This window comes from Helicoverpa armigera, chromosome 11 (assembly GCF_030705265.1).
Source record: "Helicoverpa armigera isolate CAAS_96S chromosome 11, ASM3070526v1, whole genome shotgun sequence".
NCBI lineage: Eukaryota > Metazoa > Arthropoda > Insecta > Lepidoptera > Noctuidae > Helicoverpa > Helicoverpa armigera.
Window position 1 is genome coordinate 48,989 of NC_087130.1, and position 26,140 is coordinate 75,128.

Here is a 26,140-nt window from a genome sequence, read left to right on the forward strand (position 1 = left end):
AAATCATTTGTAGACAAAATGATTCATTATGGAATGGAAGAAAAGGATAAAACGTTTATTTCAAAGAAAAAATAGCGGAATGCCACATAAGCTTCAATCGTAATCGAGTCATGATTGTATCGCAGTCGAACGTGAATTGTATGTCGCTTAAGTAAAATTAGGAGAATCGGGCCCCTGAGATACAGGCTCACGCCTAGTTCGGCTGCAGATACTAATTCTCTTTTTATAAGTAATCTATCAGAATACCTACCGAACTAGAAGCGACGAATAGAAAAGATTTTATAGAAGAGAAAGCAAGGATATTTAATTTTACCTGCTAACCACAAATATTAAATGGTTTATTTGCTATCGCAGCGCCAAAACTCGGAGTGGAACTAACATAGACATAATATGGAACTAAGCTGTCAGCAGTGTCAACCCCACTATATTACATCTATGACCCCACAGCATAGATATAATATTACTAAACAAGATTGCGCACGCTCAAAATATATATTTACGAAAATGAACTCTATTCTAAGGCAATAAGGTACTAAATTGGTTGCATAATACACAGAGGCAAATCCGAGTCGAGAGGGATAGTTCGAACGGAGGCTGTTTGTCTCTTTCTAACACCTTGCCAGCATAAAAAAATGTTGTGATCAAAAGTTTTGTCTTCCCAAAAAACAATTGAATCACATAAAATTTTTATCTTATTTTAACAATTGTAAGTCAACATATTAATAACAATCGCATTAATTTATTCGTATTTATTATTAAAACATAAACAACATAAATTTTTATTTTGTTTTTTTTTTTTTTCTAGCGGTAACCCTGAACATTCTTGGCGCGTAATCAGCATTTAAAATTTTGTTTATATTTTTTGTATTAAATCAATTTAAACTATTTAAATGGTGAAAAAGTGTTGCGTTTATACTTGTAAAAGTGAATCCTGTGGTGGTTGCAATATATCGTTCCACAGGTAAGCTAATAATAACATTTTCGTAAACCAAACAACTAGGGTGCCCATGAATTCTTGTAACGAGTCAAAATATGGGTGATGGATTTTAAAACTGTTGTACTATTGTTATAGCTTCCCAAAAAAAGAAAAAAGGCGACATAAATGGCTCAGCAGTCTATATATGAAGTAGAAATACATAAAAAACAGTCTTCACTTCGAATCTTCCTGCTTTTATACTGCTAATTCCCGCTAATTATTAAAAGCCTTTATTAGTATCTTAAGGTCACAAACTGCGTAAGTTAAAACTGCAATACCAATCTGTGTTTAATAATCTTAGCAAATTCGGATTTGTCTCACATAGCTTAATCTCATAGTCACCCTATTAGAAAGGGACAGACAGCCTCCGTACTAACTGTTTCACTCGGCTCGTTTTTTGGCTTTATATGCGCAGTCCTGTTTACTAATATTATGTCTATGCCCCACAGTCAAGTTGACAATGAGTTGACTGTACTCTATGTATATTACTATACTCTATGGTCAGCCCCCTCTGTTGTGTAGCTCGGACGTGTTTTATTATGATCTTTTCAAGTTCGGCCTCAAAATCATAATAGTAGTACATACAATTATGTTAGAAACAGTGGAAACTATCGGATATGTATGACAGACATGAGTGCCGTGTTAACTAGGTGGAGAGTTAGTTCAGAGCAACTTGACTTACTGGTATCGTTTATGGAAGAACACCCAGATTTTGCAGCCGGCAAACAATCTATTTACTCTCGGTTCAGTTCTAGTAAGCTCTGGCGGCTGCTAGCGGAGCGGCTGAACGCTGCGGGTATCGACAGCGGCGGAGCACGCAAGTCCCCCGACAAATGGTGCCGGGTCAGTGAGTTAGGACCTTTTTTTCTTAGGAAGATATCAAACAATTTTAGATTCGCTCTGATACCCATTTAAAAAAACTTCTATATGTGGTAGTTAACAACTATGCATACGACTATCGAAAGGACAATGAGCAAAGAAGACATCACAATCCATACAAATTGCCCCACATCCTATATATCTCAAAAAAAAGATAAAAATGTAAAAAAAAATATGGCATACTCTCAAATTTTTATTTTACACCTTCATATGAAAAAAATGCTTTAAAAAATGTTCAGGCGCTGTTATGAAAACATTGTTCATAGGACTATTTATGGACTATTTTATTTAATTATTTTTTTGTTTGATAGGGTATACTCACAGGTGGTCCCATAATCATCAGGTCAGGATCTGATGATGGAAACCCTGAGAAATCCAGGGCAATTTTTGAAAGTTGTAGGCATGCGCAGGATAAAAACTTGACGATAAGGTGTATGTCTTAAACACTATGCAACAGTGAAGATTTGGAACTGACCTGATGTTGGAGACGAAAGAAGGTCGAGGGAACTCTACAACTGAATATTTAAACTACCTCATGTTTGGGCTTATATTATTTGTATTGAATAGTCCTTTGCAACAGTGAAGGTTTGGAGCTGACCTGATGATGGAAACCAGAGAAGGTCGAGGGAACTTGACAACAAAATATGAAAACGACCTCAGAAGTCTGTGTTTAATGGATGTACCTAAGTTTATTTCCCCACCGACTTCTAGGCCTTTATCCCAATGTCCCGACAGATTTTAATTGTCATTGAACATCCTTGTTGTTACGGGTAGTCAGAAGCCAGTAAGTCTGAACCACCCCTTGGTTAGACTGGTGTCAGAGGTGGGTAACTGGGTTGAGGAGGTCAGATAGGGCAGTCGCTCCTTGTAAAGCACTGGTGCTCAGCTACATCCGGTTAGACTGGAAGGTGATTCCAAAATAGTTGGGGAAAGGGCTCTGAGGATGGATGGTCGGATAAATTTTAAGAATAATTTGTCCAGGAATTTCTTGGGACTTGGCTCAAAGGGTGAAATGTTTTTTTCATCCCACCATCTCGGAAAGAGTAGTTTTACCCTTTGATATCTGAGCGCAAAAGCCGTTTTTATCCTCTAGAGCGGCAAAGTGATTTGAATTTAGAACATCGTGTGCAATACTCCATTTGTGACAATCTTGATTAGACTTTTCAAACAAATACATATTAAACAAATAAAATAATTTTTATAATTGTTTTTACATAGATTTATAACTTTGTTTCATTTTTAAACTGAGTTTTCAAATAAATGAACTTTAATAGGTACCTCTTTTTAATTTGATACTCATATGTGCGCGCCATTTTGTTTTTTGCATTTAGTAATTTCCTCGATGAGGTGGGATGAAAAGTTACGTGTTGCACTCGAGTGCAAAGATTTTTCACCTTGTGCTCTTTTGCTTCCCTCGCTTTCGCTCAGGATTCTAATTATTGAAACCCTCGCTACGCTCGTGTTTCAATTTTAGAATCCTTCGCTTGCTCGGTCATCAAAATTGAGCCCGCGGTTAAAAAGCAACTTTGCACTCTTGTATAACAAATAACTATTTTTTTTTTTAATTGGCAAAGGTGCATTCATGTAGTAGGTACAGCTCCAACTTTCTTTGGGAACATTGTTTTTTAATTTTCGAAAAGAAAACCTCCCATTTGGACATTTAGTTTGATGAAAGCAAACGTGGAGCGTTTATGTAATCTAAACTTTTGTTGGGTGTACTATGATATACCAAATCGAATATCAATTGATCAACCACTATAAATCGAAAGTCTAAATACTCGAACATTCAATACATCGCGCAGTCAATGCATCGCATATTCATCCTATTGAAACATCAATATTTTTATGAACAGAAGAAACACAAAATTTACTAATAAATCACATTTTAATCTTCAATTTTTATTATATTTAACTAAGAATTCTATGGAAGCATAAAGACCCCTGATCCCCGGTTCTAACTAATCTATTGCTAACTATGGAGGAAAACTACTTGGGCTATTGTGATGGGATTTTAGAGGTAGGATATGGGAAACTACAGGAACTACTATATGTAGTACCTGCCGATCAGTGGCGTAGCGTGGCTATCCGCCGTCCGGGGCAGGTGGCAAGTTTGCCGCCCCCACGAACAAACATTCGATATTTTGAACACTCGATGCATTGACTGCGCGATGTATTGAATGTTCGATTTCATAACAATTCGATATTATGAATGTTCGAGTATTTAGACTTTCGATTTATAGTGGTCGATCAATTGATATTCGATTTGGCATAGTACACCCACTTTTGTCCGATGTCCGAATTATTTTGTAATTTTTTGTGCGTGCTAAAAGCGTGTTTTTTAAACTATTATTTTTATTCCGTCATCTTGGGGAGCCGCCATATTGGATTTGTAATGACGTTTCTTAGCTTAATGTATTGTCATCAAAACTCAGAGCGTGTGCAAAATTTCATCGTAATTGAAGACCGGCAAGTAGGTCAAATTTAGACTCCAAGATTCTCTCACATAAATAGTTACAAATACACATTAAATTCGTGGTGGCCTAGTGGGTGAAGGACCAACCTCTCAAGTATGAGGGCGCGGGTTCGATCCCAGGTCAGGCAAGTACCAATGCAACTTTTCTAAGTTTGTATGTACTTTCTAAGTATATCTTAGACACCATTGACTGTGTTTCGGATGGCACGTTAAACTGTAGGTCCCGGCTGTCATTGAACATCCTTGGCAGTCGTTACGGGTAGTCAGAAGCCAGTAAGTCTGACACCAGTCTAACCAAGGGGTATCGGGTTGCCCGGGCAACTGGGTTGAGGAGGTCAGATAGGCAGTCGCTTCTTGTAAAGCACTGGTACTCAGCTGAATCCGGTTAGACTGGAAGCCGACCCCAACATGATTGGGAAAAGGCTCGGAGGATGATGAAATAGTTACAAATGAAGCTGATATGTATAATAATGAAATGAAGTGAAGAGCGGGCGTTTTGGGGGCTGTCTTTTGTTAATTTGACCTTCAAAAAGTGCTGACTTTCAGCCTACTTGGAATAAATGACTTTTTATCTTTATCTTTAAATAAAAAATATAGTGTGTTATTAATAATTTATTTATATTGTTACAGTACTGGGCAGACATTAAATACAAAGCTCGTAAGAAAGCGGCTGCTGGTGGAGCACTGGGAGACCTTTCTAGTGTTGAGGAACGTGTCCAGAATATATTCAACAGCAGTAGTCGGGAATGTAAGTCATTATTGCTACTTGTTAATATTTAAAGGACAATGGGCCAGTATATGGACCCTGAGCTTTCAGACGGCCAGCGATGATTTTGGTACTAACGGATGTAGTATGGGACCTATATGTAATTGCATTAATTGCTGTTTTGAAGCTCCCCTTGGTGCACTTTAAACCCGAAAAAATGCAATTTTGTTTCTGTTTCTATCACATAGTGTAACACAACCAAGTTACTATGAACGCCATAATAAACATTCTGCCATTTTGGATTGGATAACACAACAGAGTAAATTGTAGTAAACAAAAATATGTTTGCGGGGTTCTTGTATTATTTTATGGTTGTTTACCTTACGATTTCTTGTAGCAACGGTAAGTACACTGCAACTAGGGCTGCTATCCGTCCGGGTTTCCCCGGATTTGTCCTCGTTTGGAGGCCGTCCGGGCGGGGTTTCAAGAAGTGTCCGGGGAAAACCCGGACACTTTTCATGTAAGGAAGCACCTCATTGAATTTAAGTAAATGTTAATATTAAATGGATTACAAATTAGGTATTATTTAAAAAAAAAATCGTTCTCGTTCGGGAAAAAATGCGGTTTACGCCAAATGTCCGGGTATTTTTAATGTTGTGCATAATGTTTGGCAAAATTCGAGATGGCAGCCCTAACTGCAACTAAAACCATTTAAACTATTTATTTGCTACACATACACTTTACATTTATAGGACAACAAATAGAAGGAGAAAAATGCGAGTTAAAAAGTGTCCATTTCGACCGCGCGGCCACCTCATAATTTTTGATGAAACTTTGCCAGGAATTAGTAGTAATTTGTTACTTTTCACTTCTTTTCCAAGCCGCTATGGCTAAAAGATTGAACTTATTGAGAAGGTCTTAATTTGTTAAATTTGTTACAAAAATAAAAAAGGTCAAAACGTAGATATACAAAAAGTTATGCAATGTTAAGTTTTCAGGTTATGAGTAGGTAAGTATATCACCGTAGGACCAAATTAATAGAGGCTAATGTGTATAGAAAATTAGTCTTTAATTTGTTACAGCGAAAAAAGACAAAAAATTACTAGAAAGCAGGTTCAATAATATGTTAGAGTCGATTTTAGTTGGCCGCGCGGACGGCAATATGCCTAAAATACAATTTCGTTTTTCTCGTTATTAAAAGTAGGTTTTAGCTTAATTAAAGTACTAGTCGATGGGTAACGTAACCTAGTTTGAATTAATATAGCGAATTTAACTGCAGCATTCGTATTTTAGGAGATATTTACAAAAACACAGTGGTATGAAACTGTATGAGAGTAGGGTGTCCATGCATTTTCACATATTCGAAATTTACGTTATTCACGTCTTATTTTTTTAGGGAGAGTGCATACTTTATAAAAATCAAAGTCACAAATAGATTAAAATTTCTTTATTTACAATCAACACAAAGGCAAACAAATCAAGTAATAAAAGACAACCAGATAAATATAAAATCTTCATAAACTAACATAATATTTATAAATTAACTGACACGAAAATATGTGACACAGAATGTAGACATATTTTCTTAGAGGTACTTATTTCAATTTTAAAAGAATTGTCGTCGTAACAAAAATATTTATTGTTATTTAAAAATGACATTTATAGTGGCCTATTTTTGTGCCTGGTATAAATTCTATAGTACCAACTAAGAAATAATAATTATCCTTAATGCTAAGAGTAATCGGCAATTCAGTGAGTAAAACTGAGTCTGCAGCTCCGTTTAAATCAAATGTTATGATCTCGCCTAGCTTAAGTTCACCTTTCAACTCTGTGTCACATTTTTGACACATTGTGTTAACACAAAGGCAAACAATTGACTTGTTTGCCTTTGTGTTGATTGTAAATAAAGAAATTTTCATCTATTTGTGACTTTGATTTTTATAAAGTATGCACTCTCCCTAAAAAAATAAGACGTGAATAACGAAAATTTCGAATATGTGAAAATGCATGGACACCCTAGTCTCATACAGTTTCATACCACTGTGTTTTTGTAAATATCTCCTAAAATACGAATGCTGCAGTTAAATTCGCTATATTTATTCAAACTAGGTTACGTTACCCATCGACTAGTACTTTAATTAAGCTAAAACCTACTTTTAATAACGAGAAAAACGAAATTGTATTTTAGGCATATTGCCGTCCGCGCGGCCAACTAAAATCGACTCTAACATATTATTGAACCTGCTTTCTAGTATTTTTTTGTCTTTTTTCGCTGTAACAAATTAAAGACTAATTTTCTATACACATTAGCCTCTATTAATTTGGTGCCTACGGTGATATACTTACCTACTCATAACCTGAAAACTTAACATTGCATAACTTTTTGTATATCTACGTTTTGACCTTTTTTATGTTTGTAACAAATTTAACAAATTAAGACCTTTCTTTTGATGTATCATTCGTCTATCTGCATTGTATAGTTTCTGAGTAATCACGGGCGATGACTACGGCAAGTGGCGGTTCTAGCGGCCAACTGTTCTTTGTCATAGCGGCTTGGTTTTTTTTGTAACAAATTCAGGAAAAGAGGAGTGAAAAGTAACAAATTACTACTAATTCCTGGCAAAGATTCATCAAAAATTATGAGGTGGCCGCGCGGTCGAAATGGACACGTTAAAAATGTTCAGAATAATTTCATTAAATCGCTGAATTTGACAGTTTACATCCGGTATGCCCAAAACATCACACCACGAAACACTCAGGAGGTCAGCAACAAACATTTCCTCATTTATTTTATCTATGGATCTCCCAAACATGTATCTAGGGTGTTCCTTCGGCTTTTCAATTAGAATTTCTGCTAACACCAAGGCATGATCACTTATAGCTGGGTTGTGGTGAATATTCACAGTTTTACATAAGTCTGGTGAGTCTGTGATTATAAGATCGAGAAGCGAAGAGGTCCTATCATTTACGCGTGTTGCATCCTTGACAACGTTTATTAGGCTATGTTGTACACAGAAAGAAATCACTTCTTGCACTGTGCTTGTAGACGGTTTAAGTAGATCAACATTAAAGTCGGTCAATAAAAATAAGTGATCGGCATATGAAAAAACACTCACCGAATCGCTGAGGGCCTCGATGGCTGCTACAACTGGAACACTTTCCGGTCTATAAGCTGTACCTACTATCAGTCGCCCTCTGCCAGGTATTGTCACTTCCATCCATAACTGCTCCAGTGTTGACTCGGGATGTGGCTTGATCCGTACTCTTTACCGTAACCCTTTCTTGACATAGAAACCGACACCACCACCTCGCATGTCCTTCGGTCTGGGTTTATGTTTCAGCGTGTAGCCAGGCATAACGGGCGCAAACCTTTCTTCACCATCTCTAATCCATGTTTCATTTAATGCTAGAATATCAGGTTTATAAATATCAATGGTAGCCAGCAATTCATCTTGTCCGGTATTTAACGATCGTACATTAACGGCCAGTTTCTTCATCAAAAGTTAAAGTTAAAGTTATGGCTAAAGTAATGTCTAAGGTAAAAGTAACGGTCAAATTCAATTTTTCTATTAGTTTTGCTGTCAGTTTAGCCTTGAAAAAACGAATTTGACCGTTACTTTTACTTTAGCCATAACTTTAACTTTAACTTTTGATGAAGAAACTGGCCGTTAGTAACCCCAAACGCAAATTCAAGTTTTTTGATCGAGTCATTTATAAAAGTTATCACTAATAGTTATGAGATAAATGCAAATATCATACAAACTATAACTCGTTTGAATCATGCGCGTCAGTCCCGTGTGCGGTGTGTCACCTAATATGTGTGTTTCGGAAAGTAGGCATATTAGTGACTTTTTTTGTGACTATAGTTTTATGTTTAGCATTTCGAAGTTATAATGCCGGCTGACATAAGAATAAAACTTAGTGTTGCCTAATTTGTACCAGCTGTGGTACCCCGCCCCTAAAATACACTAAAGAAAGAACTATTTCCAAAGGCAGGCACACTGTTTTTATTAAACGGTTTTATTTAGCTCACCCCGTTTGTTTTTATTTATTCTTGCGTCAAATTTAGTAATTCAAATTTCACCCTTTTCCTGTCAACAGATTAATCTGAAATTTTGTATACACTTTGGATTTTGGTGACAATACAATTATGTTTATTCATTATCATTATAAATCCAAGATGGCGGCCACTACAAAATGGCGGATAACGTAGGTTTTATCAATCCCATCAACATGGGTATCAAATGAAAGGTCTCAACAAGTAGAATACAATTTACTATGCCAAATTGAAATCTAAGATATAAGAAGATTGCAGTTGGTCCCAACAATAGAGGAGTTGGACTGCAATAAACTTAACGGGCAAGAAACCTTGCAATAATGAAGCACTAATAGAATTAAACAGAATGCGAAAGAAAAACTAAAAACTAGAAAATAAAAATAGGTAAAAAAACTTTTCAAGTTAAACGGTTTTATGTTAAACATACATTGCAATGTTTAAGATAAATGTACTAAAAACCAAAAAATAATAAAATAGATACATTCCTGGGATTATAAACATATGCATAGACTAGACTAAAATAAAACCGTGGGGCACGTCAATTAAAATAGTAAGTAATTTCCTCACCGTCTGCGGGCCAACTGCCTAACGACGAATTAAACGATTCTTCTATCGCACATTAAGTCGATAATTTGCAGACAATTGACGTGCCCCACGGGAATGGTGACCCATCATTAAGTGACTCCTCCCGCTGTGGGTTAGCGGCGAGAGGGAGTGTCAGACTCTTACTGACTATAACTTATCAGCAGTTCTTTTGTAAGCCTTTTATGTCCCGGGGCCGCGGTCTTTCGAACAATCCCGCAGCTGAATGTGATACCTTATGGCATGATTTTGACTTCTTAGTTTTTAGGGTAATATTACATTCGTTGTTTATTCATGAAGCACTCGAAGCGAAAACTACCGCTTCATGGTTAAACAAGTGATAATGTTTAAATGCCTGATTATGAAAACAGTGTTTATCTCATTGTCGATGAACTCGGACTTAAGTCTTCTTTGGATCGATTGCACTATTTTGATTATGAGCGTTGTTACAAGACGAGCGCGGGTGCGGCACGGTGCGCGCGCGAGGCTCCGACGACGACATGTGCAGCGAGGGCTCCGCGCCGCCGCCCGACGCGCCGCGCCTCGCCACCGAGGAGCTGCTGGCCGAGGCCGCCATGCGCAGCGCGCTGGCCGCCGAGAAGCAGGCCGAGGCCGTGGCGCAGGCCGTGGAGCTGCTGCGCGAGCTGCTGGCGCTGCTGCGCGAGCGGCCGGCGGCGCTGGACCCGCTGGCGCCGCTGCACCACCACCGCCTGTAGCTAGCGCAGGCCGCACAGCGCGGCGACGCGCGCGTACACGGCGTCGGCGCGGGCGCGGGCGCGGACCGCCCCGTGGCGCAGCACGTCGCGCACGTGCTGCGGCCGCGCCAGCAGGCGCCGCGCCTCGTCGCGCACGGGCGCCAGCGCGCCGCACAGCGCGCCCGCCACCACGCGCTTGTACTGCGCCGTGGTCAGCCCCTCGGCCTCCAGCACCGCCTCCTCGGGCAGCTTGTCGGCCGCGAGGCAGTGGATCGCCACCAGGTTGGACACGCCGGGTCTGCTCTGCGGCTCGAACGTCACCTGCGAAAGTTTGCGATTCACATTTGTCTGATAAGACGCGATTGGACCTTTTTCATACAGAATCACTTTAACAAAAATTTATTTCTATTATAAAATAAAGTCCTCTATTCAGTCGTTCTCACAGACTTACAGCTGTCAGCTAACACTTGCGTCTGTTTGCTGTATGGACGTGAGAGACTGTATATGAGCGTATTAGAATATTGTTTATTTTCATTAAAATCACTGCTTCAGGACCATTAAGGCCTATTCAAACCTGAGCGATATTCGCTGCCGCTGTGGGTAGAGCTACATACCGCGCGGATTTCGCTCAGGTATTTAGTATCAAGTACCGCGGTTAGAGCGACCTGAGCAATATTCGCTGCCGCTGTGGGTAGAAGTACATACCGCGCGGGAGCAGCGGCATGTTTCCCGCCCCTCACTCCGCGAAAATTTCTTACCTCTCTAAGCGAAACTCGACTACCGCGCGTTATTCTACCAACATGGATAGCGAAATCCGTTTTGGTGTGAACAGTAATATTATCGCATACCCACTGGGTTTTCTCTGCCGCAGACGGTAGCGAATACCGCTTAGGTCTGAATAGGCCTTTATAGTGCCATATCAAAATGAACATCTTCAATTAAATACTCTACGATAGTTTCAATATTTCTGTTTTTACACTTTTCCACTCCGTAAGTGAAATGAGCGAGAAATAGTTGACCGGAACGGGGTTTGAAATGATAAGTGGTTTTTTAAGAGTTTTTAAAATAGTTTATTTTAGCCTTCCACTGACAACGAGTTCAACTAGGCGGAGCGGGAAGCATCCGTTCATTTTCTGCCTAGTTCTGGCTGCATCCAGCGATGTGTCCGAGCGGGGAGCTGAGCACCAGTATTGGGCAGCCCTTCGTAGCATCAAGACGTTTTTGTGAATTTCACTAGTTATGTCAGATACTTCTAGTGAAGATGATTATATTAATATAGTAAATAAAATACGAGTAATATGGTAAACAAACAGTAAACGAGTTACGACTCCGTTCAAAACTAGTTTTCAAAAGCATACGCAGGCGTCTCTGCTTTACTCGCTTGCTCCACTCTGCTTTACTCTTTTGCAGTGGAAATACCTGCATGAAATATAATAAAACTAGTTCAGCGAGTTTCGTACGGAGTCCGTGGGAAATTCGCTCAACTCGCTAACCTCGTAAGTGACTCTTTGCATTGATATACAAAAAACCCAAGATGCACACTCAACGTCACAAAAACGTCCTCACCAAATGAGCGCAACATTCAAACTTCGGGGCAATATTTTTAATTAAGATTTTAAACAAAGGTACAGTAGAAAGTAGTTTGATTGATTTTAAAACTACTTACACAACTAGGCAATAACCTTGTCTACTGACTATTCATATTTAAAGATTAGGGGGTCTAGACGCCGATTTAAAGCCCCTTGGAAACTACTCTCACTGGTTCTTATTCATTTATACTGGAAACTTGATAAAATCTTTTCACAAAATAATTTCGTGCAGACAGCCTTACCTGATTAACAACACATAAAACCGAGTCGACAACATATTGTATCCAGAAAATTCAGATTGCCGAGTATTTTGTTCAACAATCTTTACCAAACGGTTTATCGCACAAAATTGTATTCCGAAATTCGCATCAGTTTTGTTTGGGAGCCCTAAACAAATTAAATGGGGCGATGTGAATTATTTGTTCAAAGCAAAAGGCGCCCAAACATCTAAGGGTCCCTTCACACACCGGCTCGGAGAGGAGAGCAAATTCTTAACACGTTGAAAATCGAGTACTTAGTATTTGTATTAAGGTTTATTCTTGCATGTGCACTGCATTTTAACCGACTTCCCAAAAAGTAAGAGGTTCTCAATTCATCGGGATCTTTTTTTTATGTATGTTCACCGATTACTCGAAGACGCCTGGACCGATTTGCAAATTATTTTTTTGTTTGATAGGGTTTATCTCTCAGGTGGTCCCATAATCACCAGGTCAGGACCTGATGATGGAAACCTCAGAAATCGAGGGCAACATTCGAAAATTGTAGGCATAGCAGGGTAAAAACTTGACACTTATGGATAACATTATGCAATTGTATTAATGGTGAAGGTTTGGAGCTGACCTGATGTAGGAGACCAGAAAAGGTCGAGGGAACTTGAACACTGAATGAGTAAACTACCTCGTGTTTAGGCTTATATTATTCGTATGCTGAGAACTTTCTACTTATGCAGATAGTGACAACTGTGCTTGTCACTGAAAAGTTAAAAATAAAAAACTTCTTACAAAAAAATAAAACCGACTCCCAAAAACACTGAAAAGCAAATAAAAACTATTATTATGTGCATCAGCCTAGAAGTCGGTAAATAAACTTAGCTACATCCACTGGACACTGACTTCTAGGCACGATGCACCTAATAATAGTTTTTTTTGCTTTTCAGTGTTTTTGGGAGTCGGTTTTATTTATTTTTTGTCATTAAGAATGCTCAAAGGCGCTTGGTGTGAAGTAATAAGAGGAGCTGACCGGCTCCGATCGCGTTCTTTTTCTCGGTTTTGCAGACGTTTGGCTTCAATTGCATGCTCTTTAACGCTCACGCAGCTGATCGGAGCCGATTCCGGTTTGTGAAAAGAAATATGCGCGCCGATGCTCTCCGAGCCGGTCTGTGTGAACGGACCCCATTTCTTCTTTATTTAATTACCTGTGGCGTAAAGTCGGTAACGGCTTTCCTAATTTTCATCTGAATGACGTCATCGGGATCCATCAACAGAATACGCGACTTGGGATCGCTGTCGGACTTGGACATCTTCTTACTGGGGTCACGCAGACTGCGCAGGCGGTCGCTGCCGTCGTCTGCAACAAAGTTAAACGAACATAGTTTAGTCCTTCTCCATGTGAGAGGAGGCCTGTGCCCAGCAGTGGGACGATAAAAAGGCTGTAACAACAACAACAGTTTAGCCCCGTAGAAATACTTTAATGCCGGTCCTAAGGGAGTACGTAATGGTAGGACATAAAGGAGTAATTTTAAGAAACAGTGATGCCTGCACATAACTAGGTGACTGACCGGGTAGCAGCGCCCGGGGCGTGGGGAAGGCGCGGCCGTAGCGGTGCGCGAAGCTGCGCGCCAGCTGCGCCGCCAGCTGCAGGTGCTGCGCCTGGTCCGCGCCCACCGGCACGTGCGTGCCGCCGTACAGCAGCACGTCGGCCGCCTGCAGCACGGGGTACAGCAGCAGCCCCACGGGCACGTCCTGCAGCGCGGCCGCCTTCTGCCGGTACTGCGGCAGGTGCGCCAGCCGCGCCTGCGTGGCCAGGCACGCCAGCAGCCAGCACAGCTCGGCGTGGCGCGGCACGGCCGACTGCGCGAACACCACGCTGCGCTCGGGGTCCACGCCGCTGGCCAGTAGGCACGCCGCCAGCTCCAGCACGCGCTGCTGAAGCTGCTGTGGCTCCTACGCGACAAGCGTTACACTCTGAGAATCCTCATTTTAACCGACTACCCATAAAAGGAGAATCTCCATTCAGATGATTGTAATTTTTTATGTATGTTCGTGCATGACTCTGTCGTTTACCCGATTTGAACAATAATTTGGTAGAAAGGATATATACTTCCCAAATGGTCCCATTGTCAGGTCTAGGATCTGATGATGGAAACCCTGAATATCAACAGCAAATCTCAAAAGTTAGGCGCATGTTTAGCGTAAACACTATACTACAGTGAAGGTTTAGAGCTGATCTGATGATGGAGACGAAACTGGACGGATTGGGACTTTTCTTTTACACATAGTCAATTTAGAAATGTTCTCACTAAAACTATAAAAAGATAGTGTCAATCATTGCTTTAGATATACATGTATACATTTTTTTCTTTTTATGTTCTACTTCGCTTCACTTGTTTAAAATTGTCTGTTTCTCATAGCCTGTAATTTTAGTTTTAACTACTCGTGCATGATGTACATTACTATTTGTTTCAGCTGTGGATAACGTCGTGAGTTGCACACTGATGTATACTACTTAACCATTTTGTTAGATTTTTAATAAGTGTGTAATTGTTTGTTATCCCTAATAAATAAAATAAAAATAAAAACTGTGCTTATCACTGAAGAGCTAGAAATAAACATAGCTGCATACTCTAGAGTTTAGACACGGAATTCTAGGCTGATGCACCTAATCATTTTTTAAAAGTGATTTTAAAACTGGATTTTTACCAGACCCACGAGGCAGTCATGCATAGGGTAGAACACTCTCCAATAAAGTTTTTTAGAATCCCACTGAAGTTAAGTAATGGCTTCAATACTGAGATCAAAATTGAAGTTTTGACACACTGGACAGCAATCATAAAACCTAATAAAAGTATAATTTGAACTAGTTTTCAAATAGTAAATCATACAAAATAGATTCTCTATGAAACAGATATATATGGATAAGTATTATCTCATAAGCCATCCCCAAGATGACCCACTGACCGAAACTTCGTGGGCCTTTTGCAAAGTTTATGACGTGATTTTCAGAAAACTGTTAATGCTGTTTTAATTAATGATTGATGTACCTTTCGTTCTTTAGTTTTTGCCACCATCCGGCTACGGGACGCGGGTGAAACCGAGGGCGAAAGCTAGTATTAATATTATGTAGCGAACCTGGCGTGTGGTGAGAGAGTGCAGGTCGGCTATGAATATCGTGAGGTCTTCGCCCTGGTCCTGCAGGCGCACGCAGCGCCGCACGGCACCGAAGTAGTTGCCGATGTGCAGTGCGCCGGTCGGCTGCAGCCCCGTCACCACGCGCCGCGGCCACTCCTCGCGACCGCCCTCCGACCCACCTTCATCGCTGCCTGTCTGATTTACATGTTCACATCCGTGTCAAACACCACTTTCAAAAGGTTAGGTTCAAACACCCAATGAACGTACCTTTGTTGAAAATTGACGCTTTAATCTTACATGCCTCACACATCGGTTACACTTAATATAATTAGTCTTAATAATGCTACGCATATTTGAATATCTGACTAAGCTTAACATTCAATAATTGTATTTAGAATAGATTACACTATCAATATATTACTTTCCTCTATGACTCTCATGCTCTTGCTCTCAGTCTCATGAAAGATTACAGATAGGTATGGATTGCAACTTGCGAGCGAGCGTGTGAGTGACATTTGCGTTTGCGTTATCGTGACGTTTCAAATTTGACATTGACACTGCCTAGCAGTACTGCCGCCGCATTGACATATATAGACAAGAACATCCATATGATCCATACAAACATCGATATATATTATGTACTACGTACTAGATAGAACGTTGCGAACAAAAAGCTTACCACACTGAAATGCACTGCAAACTATGCATTGCCCAAAATGGCAAATCAGAGCGATTTTGACACCTGCGTCAGATGGGATGTCTATGAAACGACAATTATAAAATAGAAAATACATATCAAGGTATAAACTTACACATATAAACTATTCGAAGTCAAGTTAGTAAAATTACACGCTGTTCATGCTGTGGAGCTATGAGAGCAGAGAGTAAAGCCCATCATACCTCGCACTAAAGGGAGGATCCTCCGACCTGACAGGTGGTATTGTCCGATGGGCTACTGCCCGACTGTTGTTGTCAGGGTAATCTATGTGTATTACTGTGTGCGCGAACACTGCATGTGCGATGCAGGATAGTTGTTGAAAGTTGCGTCGACGACTGTGTAGATGGCGGTGTTGACAGTCAATCTACATACAAAGCGCGTTCGAGTCACGCAGCATAGGTGTCTATGTGTGCGTGTTCACAGACGCGCTGTCTCAAAACAACTCAAAACAGTGCGAGCGCGGCTGCCGTTTTCTTGAGATACGCGCGTCACACACAAGGTAGATAAATGTGCACTCGTTGTGATACCTACCTAACTGTAATTTGACTGTAATATTTTTAATTTTAATAACTAAAGAAAAAGTAATAATGGAGCAACAAAAAAAGTCGTATTATAATTGTTCAGTGGACGGTTGTTTTTATATAATCCAGATGCTCGGGGGACATAGACATCTTTCATAATAAATTAAATAAATTTAAGGTGTTAATATTGAAACACCTAAAAGTGTAAGTGTCGACGTACACGCGTTAAACTTTTATATATTTTTTTGTCACTGAAATTTCTCTTTTATATAATAATTATAATTTAATATTTTGCAATTTACTGTTATTTTGTTTTAAATTCTATATTTGATCTCATTTACTTTACTTTGTGTTTTTGTATAATTCAAATTTACTTTAAATGTCTAATTCATGTGTGTATAATTTAATTTTAATTGGAATTTAGTTTAATTGTCGTGTTTTTTATTTCATTGCATTGTTTTGTTTTATTTTATTTTAATATGTTTGTACTATAATTCTAATTTTAATTGATGTTTTTTTTTAATAATGTCGTATTGTTTTTTATTATTATTATAAATTAATGCATGCTGTGATTTCCTATAATTAAGGAAACACAAGAAAAGATAATTATAATTGTTAAAACTTGTCTGTAATGTGTATTCCTTGTTGGAAATCCAAATAAATAAAAAAAAAAATACAACAATAAACAGTGAATTGTCGTTTTTTTAGCCTGCCGTATTACCTATATAATAAGTATAGTAGTACTATCGTAAGTACAACACTGCACCACAGAGCTAGCAAAATTATTTGGAAGTTTGACATTTTGCAAGTGTCAATTTAGTCTACGAGATTAAAAAACAGACTATAGATATAAATAAACTTTTTGATATATTACAAGATTTTGAATTCACTTAGATATAAACTTTTTGAGTAATGAAAAATGTAGGCAAAATACGAGCGTAAATATTATGTCACTTCTGCAATTAACATCAATGAGGATGACTACATGTCACAATACGTCAACGAGATGTCAACAGACGACATAAGCGGGTAAATTATTTGTATGGATGTTCTTGTCTATCGCTAGATGTCAATGCATACAAATAATTTACCCGCTTATGTCGTCTGTTGACATCTTGTTGTAGTATTGTGACATGTAGTCATCCCCATTCATAGATATAATATTACTAAACAAGATTGCGCACGCTCAAAATATATATTTACGAAAATGAACTCTATTCTAACGCAATAAGGTACTAAATTGGTTGCATAATACACAGAGGCAAATCCGAGCCGAGAGGGATAGTTCGAACGGAGGCTGTTTGTCTCTTTCTAACACCTTGCCAGCATAAAAAATGTTGTGATCAAAAGTTTTGTCTTCCCAAAAAACCATTGAATCACTTATATTTTTATCTTATTTTAACAATTGTAAGTCAACAAATTAATAACAATCGCATTAATTTATTCGTATTTATTATTAAAACATAAACAACATAAATTTTTATTTTGCTTTTTTTTATTTTGTAGCGGTAACCCTGAACATTCTTGGCGCGTAATCAGCATTTAAAATTTTGTTTATATTTTTTTGTATTAAATCAATTTAAACTATTAAAATGGTGAAAAAATGTTGCGTTTCTACTTGCAAAAGTGAATCCTATGGTGGTTGCAATATATCGTTCCACAGGTTAGCTAATAATAACATTTTCGTAAACCAAACAACTAGGGTGCCCATGAATTCTTGTAACGAGTCAAAATATGGGTGATGGATTTTAAAACTGTTGTACTATTGTTATAGCTTCCCAAAAAATGAAGAAAGGCGACATAAATGGTTCAGCAGTCTATATATGAAGTAGAAATACAAAAAAAACAGTCTTCACTTCGAATCTTCCTGCAAATTTCCGCTAATTATTAGAAGCCTTTATTAGTATCTTAAGGTCACAAACTGCGTAAGTTAAAACTTCAATACTAATCTGTGTTTAATAATCTTAGCAAATTCGGATTTGTCTCACATAGCTTAATCTCATAGTCACCCTATTAGAAAGGGACAGACAGCCTCCGTACTAACTGTTTCACTCGGCTCGTTTTTTGGGTTTATATGCGCAGTCCTGTTTACTAATATTATGTCTATGTCCCCATTGTACTAAATGAGGGTTTCGTAAAATGGCGTCCACGAGGTGGCAGCACCGAGTCGTCAGGTCCAAATAACTGTCAAAGTGCTTATCTTTACTATGAATAGTGAACGATTTTAGTGTTTTTTTATTTTATAATTAAAGCACTGCATTATTGTTTTACTATTGCGGTTGAGTAAATAAAAAAACTAAATCATATTGTGTTAAAAAAATTTTCAACAAGCTTTTCCTTAGTACCAGTGACTTTTGCACCCTCTCTCTTAGCTCAATTTTTAGTTCGGAAACCTTATTCTGACCGTAGTCCATAATAAAATCAATAACACTTCCAATATAACAGAATTTCAATAAACAATAAGTTCGGCACCTACAATTCCATACTATTTGACAGCTGTTTGGACCAGACGCATACGTGGCGCCACCCGGTGGCAGAAAAAATTTCAAAAACCCTCATTGGTTGCTTATTACATGCTTATTACACAGAGGTAAATCCATAGATCTAAATAGATACAATGAAAACCTAGTGTCAATGTCAAATGTCAATATTGTCATGATATGTCTTAGTATATGTCAATGTGTCTTAGGTAGTCTCGAACGCACAAAACTTTAAACCATCAAATTGTATTTTCTCCGTAATATCCGAATTTATTGCGGTGTCGTTCAGTTCAGCTGTTCATTGTTAGGTATAGCTTGGCATCTGTTTGCAGCTGGTTCAAACCGAGTTTAGTTTCCGTTCCGCAAAATAACAACAATAAGACAATCAAACCCCTTTGGCAAGTCATATTATTTATACCTTCTATTACTATACTATTTGTTCTGTTTGTTTACACTATTTGTCATTGCCGCTCAATTTTCAATTTTACGTAGCCCCCTACAATGTACGAAGTCCAAACTTAGGGTACCCCTTCTTGGGAAGGTTAGGTTAGATTTGGACATTCATCAATGAGGAAAACAAATAATTATTCATATTGTAACTGTCTGATTCGAATCGAAAAGCTATGGTGAAACAGAGGCGTTGACCCAAGAAATAAGATCAGGCACATGTCGCGCCTTATCTTCTCGATATTGTTCTACACTTCTGAAAGCATATTCAAACCAAGCCAGTGTGCGCACGAGCACTGGCGCATTCGAAATGTGGTGTTGGCGTAAGATGCTCGGTATATCTTGGACAAAAGGATAAACAAATGTACTTTTCTGGTATGTGCAGTGAGAGTTTATTTAAGTTTTTTCGGACTCGTCGTAAGAGATGGAGCAGAGAATGCTCACTAACTAGATGTACACTAGCGCAGGATGGCCGAAGTTGCCATGATAACGATGGTCGCCATAGTCATGAGGATACTATCAACAAGAAATACTACACTAATGCTAACAATACTCCATTCGAGTAGGCATTTAACTAAGAGTAAACTACCTTTGAGGGTGATGTTCACTCACTACAAATACATATTCAATAAATAAACTACTGCTACAGATTACTTAAAGTTACTACTTACAGATAAATCAATGTATTTTATGTACCAGGGCCGCGGTAACTCTTTCGAACAATCCCGCAGGTATGGTCATAGCTGCTTTAGAAAATGAAGCTCGAGCGCTTATTTGTTGTTGCGAAAGTGCACAGTGCAGTAATTATGACTGACAAAAGCGGAAACCTAATTCATACCCACCTACAAACAAAATGTTTCTAAAAGCATAGCGTTAATAGGTCACCATTGTACTTTCCTATAATATTCACATATTTATTTATTTATTAAGCTTTATTTGTCTTCATAACAGTACATTTAGTTATACAATTTCACATTTTTATAATTTATTGTTACTGTTATGTAGTCCCTCTAGGGTAAAAGCCTCCTCCAGTAGTCCTTGGCAGTTAGCATCCACTCATCTCCAGCTATACTCTTGATGTCATCTACCCATCGCTTTCTTGGTCGACCTTTGCTCCTCTTTCCTATAGGGCCTTTCCACTTTGTAGTAGTATAGGTCCATCTTCTGTCCTGGTATCTAGCCGTGTCCTGCCCATTTCCATTTTTGTCTAAGACTGTGTTGTAGTGTGTCTGTTATTTTTGTTCTATCTTGGATGTCTGTATTCTGTGTTTTCTGGATTTTCCTTAATTTTAAGATGCTTCTCTCCATGGCATGTTGGCAGGACTGAATTTTGTTTTTTACCTTTTCTGTGTAGACCCAGGTTTGGCTTGCATAAGTTAGGCTTGGGAGAATGCATGAATCCATTATTATTTTTTTCATCTGTAGACTGTATTTCCCGTTAAGGATTTCCTTTTGTGACCAGTATTTCCTCCATGCGATATTTATTCTTCTATTTCATTTTCATTGCTATTTGATTCGAAAGAAATCTGTTTTGCTTATTTAGCAAAACATAGTCTTTTACATATTCTATTGGTTTGCCTTCTATTTATATTTGTTTCATATATAGAGCATAATATTTCTATATTCACATACTAGTCGTTTTCCCGCGGTTTCACCCGCGTCCCGTGGGAGCTACTGCGCGCACCGGGATAGAATATAGCCTATGTTACTCGCAGATAATATGCAGTGGGACGATAAAAAAAGGCTGTAACATAAGAATGCGAGTGACTATTGATAGCCCTCTAGTTTTAGGACTGACGTCGGCCCTTTTTTGTTTTTTGTTTGGAAAAAATACGGCTACTAACTCACTACATCATTTCCGAGATGGTGGGATGAAAAATTTATGGTATTATAATTGCGATCGATAAGATCACGTCTCTTATCGAACGTAACCGGGTGGTAAAATACAAAAAGCAAACGTATACGTACTTAATATTAACTACGTACTTAATATTAACCTTCTAATACTACTTATATAAATAACATGATATAATACCTACCAATATATTATATTTAGAAATAATAATAAAATTATCTACATATTAATACTACATGTAATTAATTGTAAACTTAATAGCTATAGTTAATACCAATGTACCTAAGCCAATAGTTTAAAAACTCTGATCCAACAGACAAACTGTTGTATACAGTTTTGTTGGACAGTTTTGTTACCTTTTAGAACATAAAATGTACCTGTAATAAGAAATAAATAAAAATAAAAAAAACTTAAACCGGATTAGAAGTTTTGGCGCGAAAAATGTAAAATTTTTATAAGGATTAATGATTAATTAATGACTACAGACAAAGACTACATAAAAGGCAGCCAATGGCTGCGGCAGCGGCAGTAGCGCTGCGAGCGCCGGGCGCGGGGCGCATGCGCGCGTGGCGCGTGCACGCGTACGGCGCGCTGGCCGAGCTGCGGCTGGACGAGGCGCGCGTGCCGCCGCTGCGGCGCCCGCGCGACGTGCTGGTGCGCGTGCGCGCCGCCTCGCTCAACCCCATCGACGTGGCCATGATCGGCGGCTACGGCGCGCGCGCGCTCAACACGCTGCGCGCGCTCGACGGCGCCGACGGCGTGGAGTTCCCGCTGGTGCCGGGCCGCGACTTCGTGGGCACGGTGGAGCGCGCGGGCCCCGCGGCGCGGCTGCGGCCCGGCCAGCGCGTGTGGGGCGTGGTGCCGCCGCACTGCCAGGGCTCGCACGCCGACTTCGTCGTCGTCAAAGATGAATGGGTACCCGTTACTTAGGAACGAGACGTTCTGCGCGCGCGGTCGCCGCTCCCTCGTCAGGTTGATTAAGAGTGAGTGTGGACACGCAGGCGGGAGTGGCGCCGCGGGCGCTGGAGGACGCGGCGGCGGGCGGCGCGCTGTACGCGGCGCTGACGGCGTGCGCGGCGCTGCGGGCGGCGGCGCTGGGCCCGCGGCCGCGCGTGCTGCTGCTGGGGCTGGGCGGCGTGGGGCAGGCGGCGCTGCAGCTGCTGGTGGCGCGCGGCGCGCACGTCACGGTGGGCTGCTCCGGCGAGCTGGCGGGGCTGGCGGAGCGGCTCGGCGCCGCCGTCGTGCTCGACCGCCACGCGCCGGAATATGACCACCAGCTGGAGGCGTGCAGCCCGTGAGCACTCTCTACAAAATTCATGGTTACACGTAACACCTATATAATGCATGTCTGAACTCTAAGGGTGCGTCCACATCTGGCGAATGCGCCGCGAATGCGCAGCTCGCGCGCGACCTAAGCGCCGCACGCGAGCGGCGCGCAGGCGGCGCGCGACGTCTGCCATCTTCGATAGTACTGAGCCAATATACGGAACTGTAAGGGCGAGAACTGATTGCGCGCAGATCGCGCGCTCTATACGAGCCTTGCGTGAGTTGCGCTAAAGAGGCGCACCGAACTATTGCAGTGACTGCACGCGCGCAGCTCGCGGACAGCTCGCGATCGGCTCGCGTGCTGCGCATTCGCGGCGCATTCGTCCAGATGTGGACGAACACCTCTACAGAATGCTTGATGAACGTCGAATCAAACTTACCCACTAGCATCCTCAGAATGGCATTGGAACTAGACCGCGATCTCCAACAAAGCTGCGGTGTGTTCGTTCTCACCACCGCGAAGTAATCGTGAACACGCGCTTCAGCGAACTTGTTAGAGGCACTACAGAAACGCGACAGTCCCAAAAGCATTCTGAAGCTGTTATTATGTTGAACTCTTCGAGAGTCCAACCAATGGTTTTTAACGAGTAACTGGTCCACAGGCTGCTTATGTAGAAAGTTTGGCAGTAAGCCTTAAACAACGTGATTTTATTTACCTATTTGTATATTTATAATCTTAACAGTCAGGCAACGATGGCCCATAGATACATACCTTACTACTCTCTAACTATCTCGGTTCATGAGATACAGCCTTGACAGACGGACGGACAAAGGAGCGAAAACAATAGGGTCCCGTTTTACCCTTTGGGTACGGAACCCTAAAAAGGAAATCATCACAAAGGGGTCTTCCCTTAAGTTCCCTTTCCATGGCGTCGGCCAACATCTGACCTCAGGGGTACCGGACACAACGGATCCACAGGTCGTGCGACTGATTGTACATACATATAATACCGTTGAACTAAAACAGTACTAAAAGCGAGTACATCGAGCTACAGAACGACGTCGGCGCAGGTACTCGGCGGTGCTGGACTGCGCGGGGCTGGGCGGCGAGGAGGCGGCGGCGCGGCGCTGGCGGTTCGCGCGCTACGTGACGCTCAGCACGCCGCTGCTGCGCCAGATGGACGCGCGCGGGCTGGCGGCGGGCGCGCTGTGCGCCGGCGCGGCGCTGCTGGCGCAGAGCGCGCGCGTGGCGGGCGCGGGCGCGGCCGGCGCGCTGCCGCCGCACGTGCGCTGGGCCTTCTTCTCGCCGTCCGCCGCCGACATCGAGCTGCTGCGGCGGCTGGCGGAGCGCGGCCAGTTCGCGGTGTGCGTGGAGCGCGTGTGGGCGTGGTGGCGCGCGGCCGAGGCCTTCGAGCGCGCGGCGCGGGGGGGGGCGCGCGGCAAGCTGCTGCTGGACTGGACGGCGCCGCCCCCGCAGCCCGCCTGAGTCTCGCCGCTGTTCCGTGCTGACTGACCGTACTGCGCTGTCAATTTACAAAGCACGGCATGGTACTTGCAATATAAAGTAAATCGTAAGATAAATAGTACATCCGCGTCTGATGTTTCATCTCGAAACTATCCGACTCATCTCTCAGATCAAATACTTCAGGACTATTTTCAGAGCGGTTTCAAACTAGCGGACATTCCGCGCGGCTTCACTGTTTGTAATGACGTTGCCGCACTCGTATGGGAAGAACAACAGATGTCCATTCATACCATCCAACCTAAGATACGATTTTTTATATTGCGATTTGCGTTTATAAATAAAGAAATTACCACAAATTACTTGTTTTGTGGCAGATGCTACGGTGTTCAACAGTTTCATAGACTTGGCGTTGACTGTAGGTAGGTACTATTTTTGAAAAAATATGGTTATTGTTAAAAATAGGTATAGTAACAGAAAGTTCGAGAAGTAAATAAGTATACTATCTAAAATTGTTTCATTTTTTACCTAAAGAGAGGCCCTCAATCCGACTTTGTTTTTTTTAGACCAAATGAGAAACCAATGAAATGTAAGCAAAAGTCCGTTCAGATAGACCGGATCGGAGAGCAGAGCAAATTCATAACACGTTGAAAATTGAGTACTTAGTATTTGAAGTAAGGTTTATTTTTGCATGCGCACTGGTTTTGTCATTGAGAATGCTCGAATGCCCTCGGTGTGAAATAATAAGAGGAGCCGACTGGCTCCGATCGTGTATTTTTAGGGTTCCGTAGCCAAAATGGCAAAAACGGAACCCTTATAGTTTCGTCATGTCCGTCTGTCCGTCTGTCACAGCCGATTTACTCGGAAACTATAAGTACTACAGTGATGAAATTTGATGGGAATATGTGTTGTATGAACCGCTACAAAAATATGACACTAAATAGTAAAAAAAAGAATTGGGGGTGGGGCCCCCCATACATGTAACTGAGGGATGAAATTTTTTTTTTCGATGTACATACCCGTGTGGGGTATCAATGGAAAGGTCTTTTAAAATGATATAAAGTTTTCTAAAAAACATTTTTCTTAAAGTGAACGGTTTTTGAGATATCAGCTCTCAAAGTCGTAAAAAGTATGTCCCCCCCCCTCTATTTTTATAACTACGGGGTATAAAATTCTAAAAAAAATAGAGGTGATGCATGCTAATTAACTCTTTCAACGATTTTTGGTTTGATCAAAGTATCTCTTATAGTTTTTGAGATAGGTTGATTTAACTGTAATTTACGGAACCCTTCGTGCACGAGTCCGACTCGCACTTGGCCGGTTTTTTTTTCTTGACGTTTGGCTCCGTTAGCATGCTCTTTAATGCTGTGTGAAAAGAAAAATGCGCGCCGATGCTCTCCGACCCGGTCTATCTGAACGGACCCTAAACCCGCTATTGAGATTACATTGTTATCCAACTGTCACATTATTGGCAGTGACAGGCCCCAGATATCTTTTCTTGGATCTCGGCTCAAAGAGCTCGGTGCAATGTTTTTTTACACGCTTTTTTAACTTGGCAAAAGCTTACTATATAACAATATAAGGTAGTTGGTACAACGCCATCTGTCACTTTCTTGGGAACTATTTCTTTTTAATTCTCAAAAAAGAAAACCTCCCATTGGGATAATCTCAGTGGACCGTTAGCCTAATGAGCCGAAAGGACAATGGGCAAGGGCAAGTATGGGATTTGGTACTAGCTCCAAGCTCCAACAGTACGCAACAATAAAATTGGGTGCTAGGTAATAACCAGTAGCGGTTTTAGGGTAGGGCGCGGTTGGTGACGGCCCAGGGCGCCGGATATAAGGGGCGCCCAAGCATTCCTTGATCAGAATGTTACTCCTATTTTTGTTTTAAATTTCATCAAAGATCGCAACTTAAAATAACTGTATCCAAATGTATGGATAGCATCAGGGGCGTCTTAACCTATAATCAATTCCGCGTTAAGAAATTCTCGAACAAACACTACTTTTATGACCCAAAAATCAAACATTTTCGCGCTCGCTTCGCTCGCGATTTCTTTACTTTACACTACTTTTTAGCACTTTTTC

At 40.8% G+C, this 26,140-nt stretch overlaps 3 protein-coding genes across 9 annotated transcripts; 2 read left to right on the forward strand and 1 right to left on the reverse strand.

The window, feature by feature from the left end:
• The first annotated feature begins 1,453 nt into the window (after nucleotides 1-1,453).
• Nucleotides 1,454-10,889, forward strand: LOC110381114 (uncharacterized). Its single transcript, XM_021341324.3, has 3 exons — nucleotides 1,454-1,819; nucleotides 4,959-5,076; nucleotides 10,127-10,889. Exons 1-3 carry the CDS (start codon nucleotides 1,598-1,600, stop codon nucleotides 10,387-10,389), a joined length of 603 nt encoding a protein of 200 aa, XP_021196999.2. The 5' UTR covers nucleotides 1,454-1,597; the 3' UTR covers nucleotides 10,390-10,889.
• Nucleotides 9,294-16,284, reverse strand: LOC110381113 (tryptophan--tRNA ligase, mitochondrial). 5 transcript variants are annotated; one of them, XM_064036983.1, is made up of 5 exons: nucleotides 16,117-16,284; nucleotides 15,305-15,495; nucleotides 13,735-14,119; nucleotides 13,372-13,523; nucleotides 9,294-10,689 (listed from the first exon to the last, which is right to left on the reverse strand). In XM_064036983.1, the coding sequence occupies exons 1-5, from the start codon at nucleotides 16,118-16,120 to the stop codon at nucleotides 10,390-10,392; spliced, it is 1,032 nt and encodes a 343-aa protein (XP_063893053.1). In that variant the 5' UTR covers nucleotides 16,121-16,284; the 3' UTR covers nucleotides 9,294-10,389. The 5 variants fall into 5 exon arrangements, with proteins under 5 accessions (XP_063893053.1, XP_049706565.2, XP_021196998.3 ...); XM_049850608.2 differs by lacking the exon at nucleotides 16,117-16,284 and adding an exon at nucleotides 15,572-15,824 and having other exon boundaries at nucleotides 15,305-15,499; XM_021341323.3 differs by lacking the exon at nucleotides 16,117-16,284 and adding an exon at nucleotides 15,572-15,802.
• Nucleotides 15,970-24,565, forward strand: LOC126056735 (reticulon-4-interacting protein 1, mitochondrial). Of its 3 annotated transcripts, none has more exons than XM_064036985.1 (4): nucleotides 15,970-16,104; nucleotides 21,811-22,240; nucleotides 22,327-22,619; nucleotides 23,663-24,565. In XM_064036985.1, exons 2-4 carry the CDS (start codon nucleotides 21,836-21,838, stop codon nucleotides 24,075-24,077), a joined length of 1,113 nt encoding a protein of 370 aa, XP_063893055.1. In that variant the 5' UTR covers nucleotides 15,970-16,104; nucleotides 21,811-21,835; the 3' UTR covers nucleotides 24,078-24,565. The 3 variants fall into 3 exon arrangements, with proteins under 3 accessions (XP_063893055.1, XP_049706568.1, XP_049706567.1); XM_049850611.2 differs by lacking the exon at nucleotides 15,970-16,104 and adding an exon at nucleotides 19,130-19,845; XM_049850610.2 differs by lacking the exon at nucleotides 15,970-16,104 and adding an exon at nucleotides 19,155-19,421.
• Nucleotides 24,566-26,140: the final 1,575 nt, after the last annotated feature.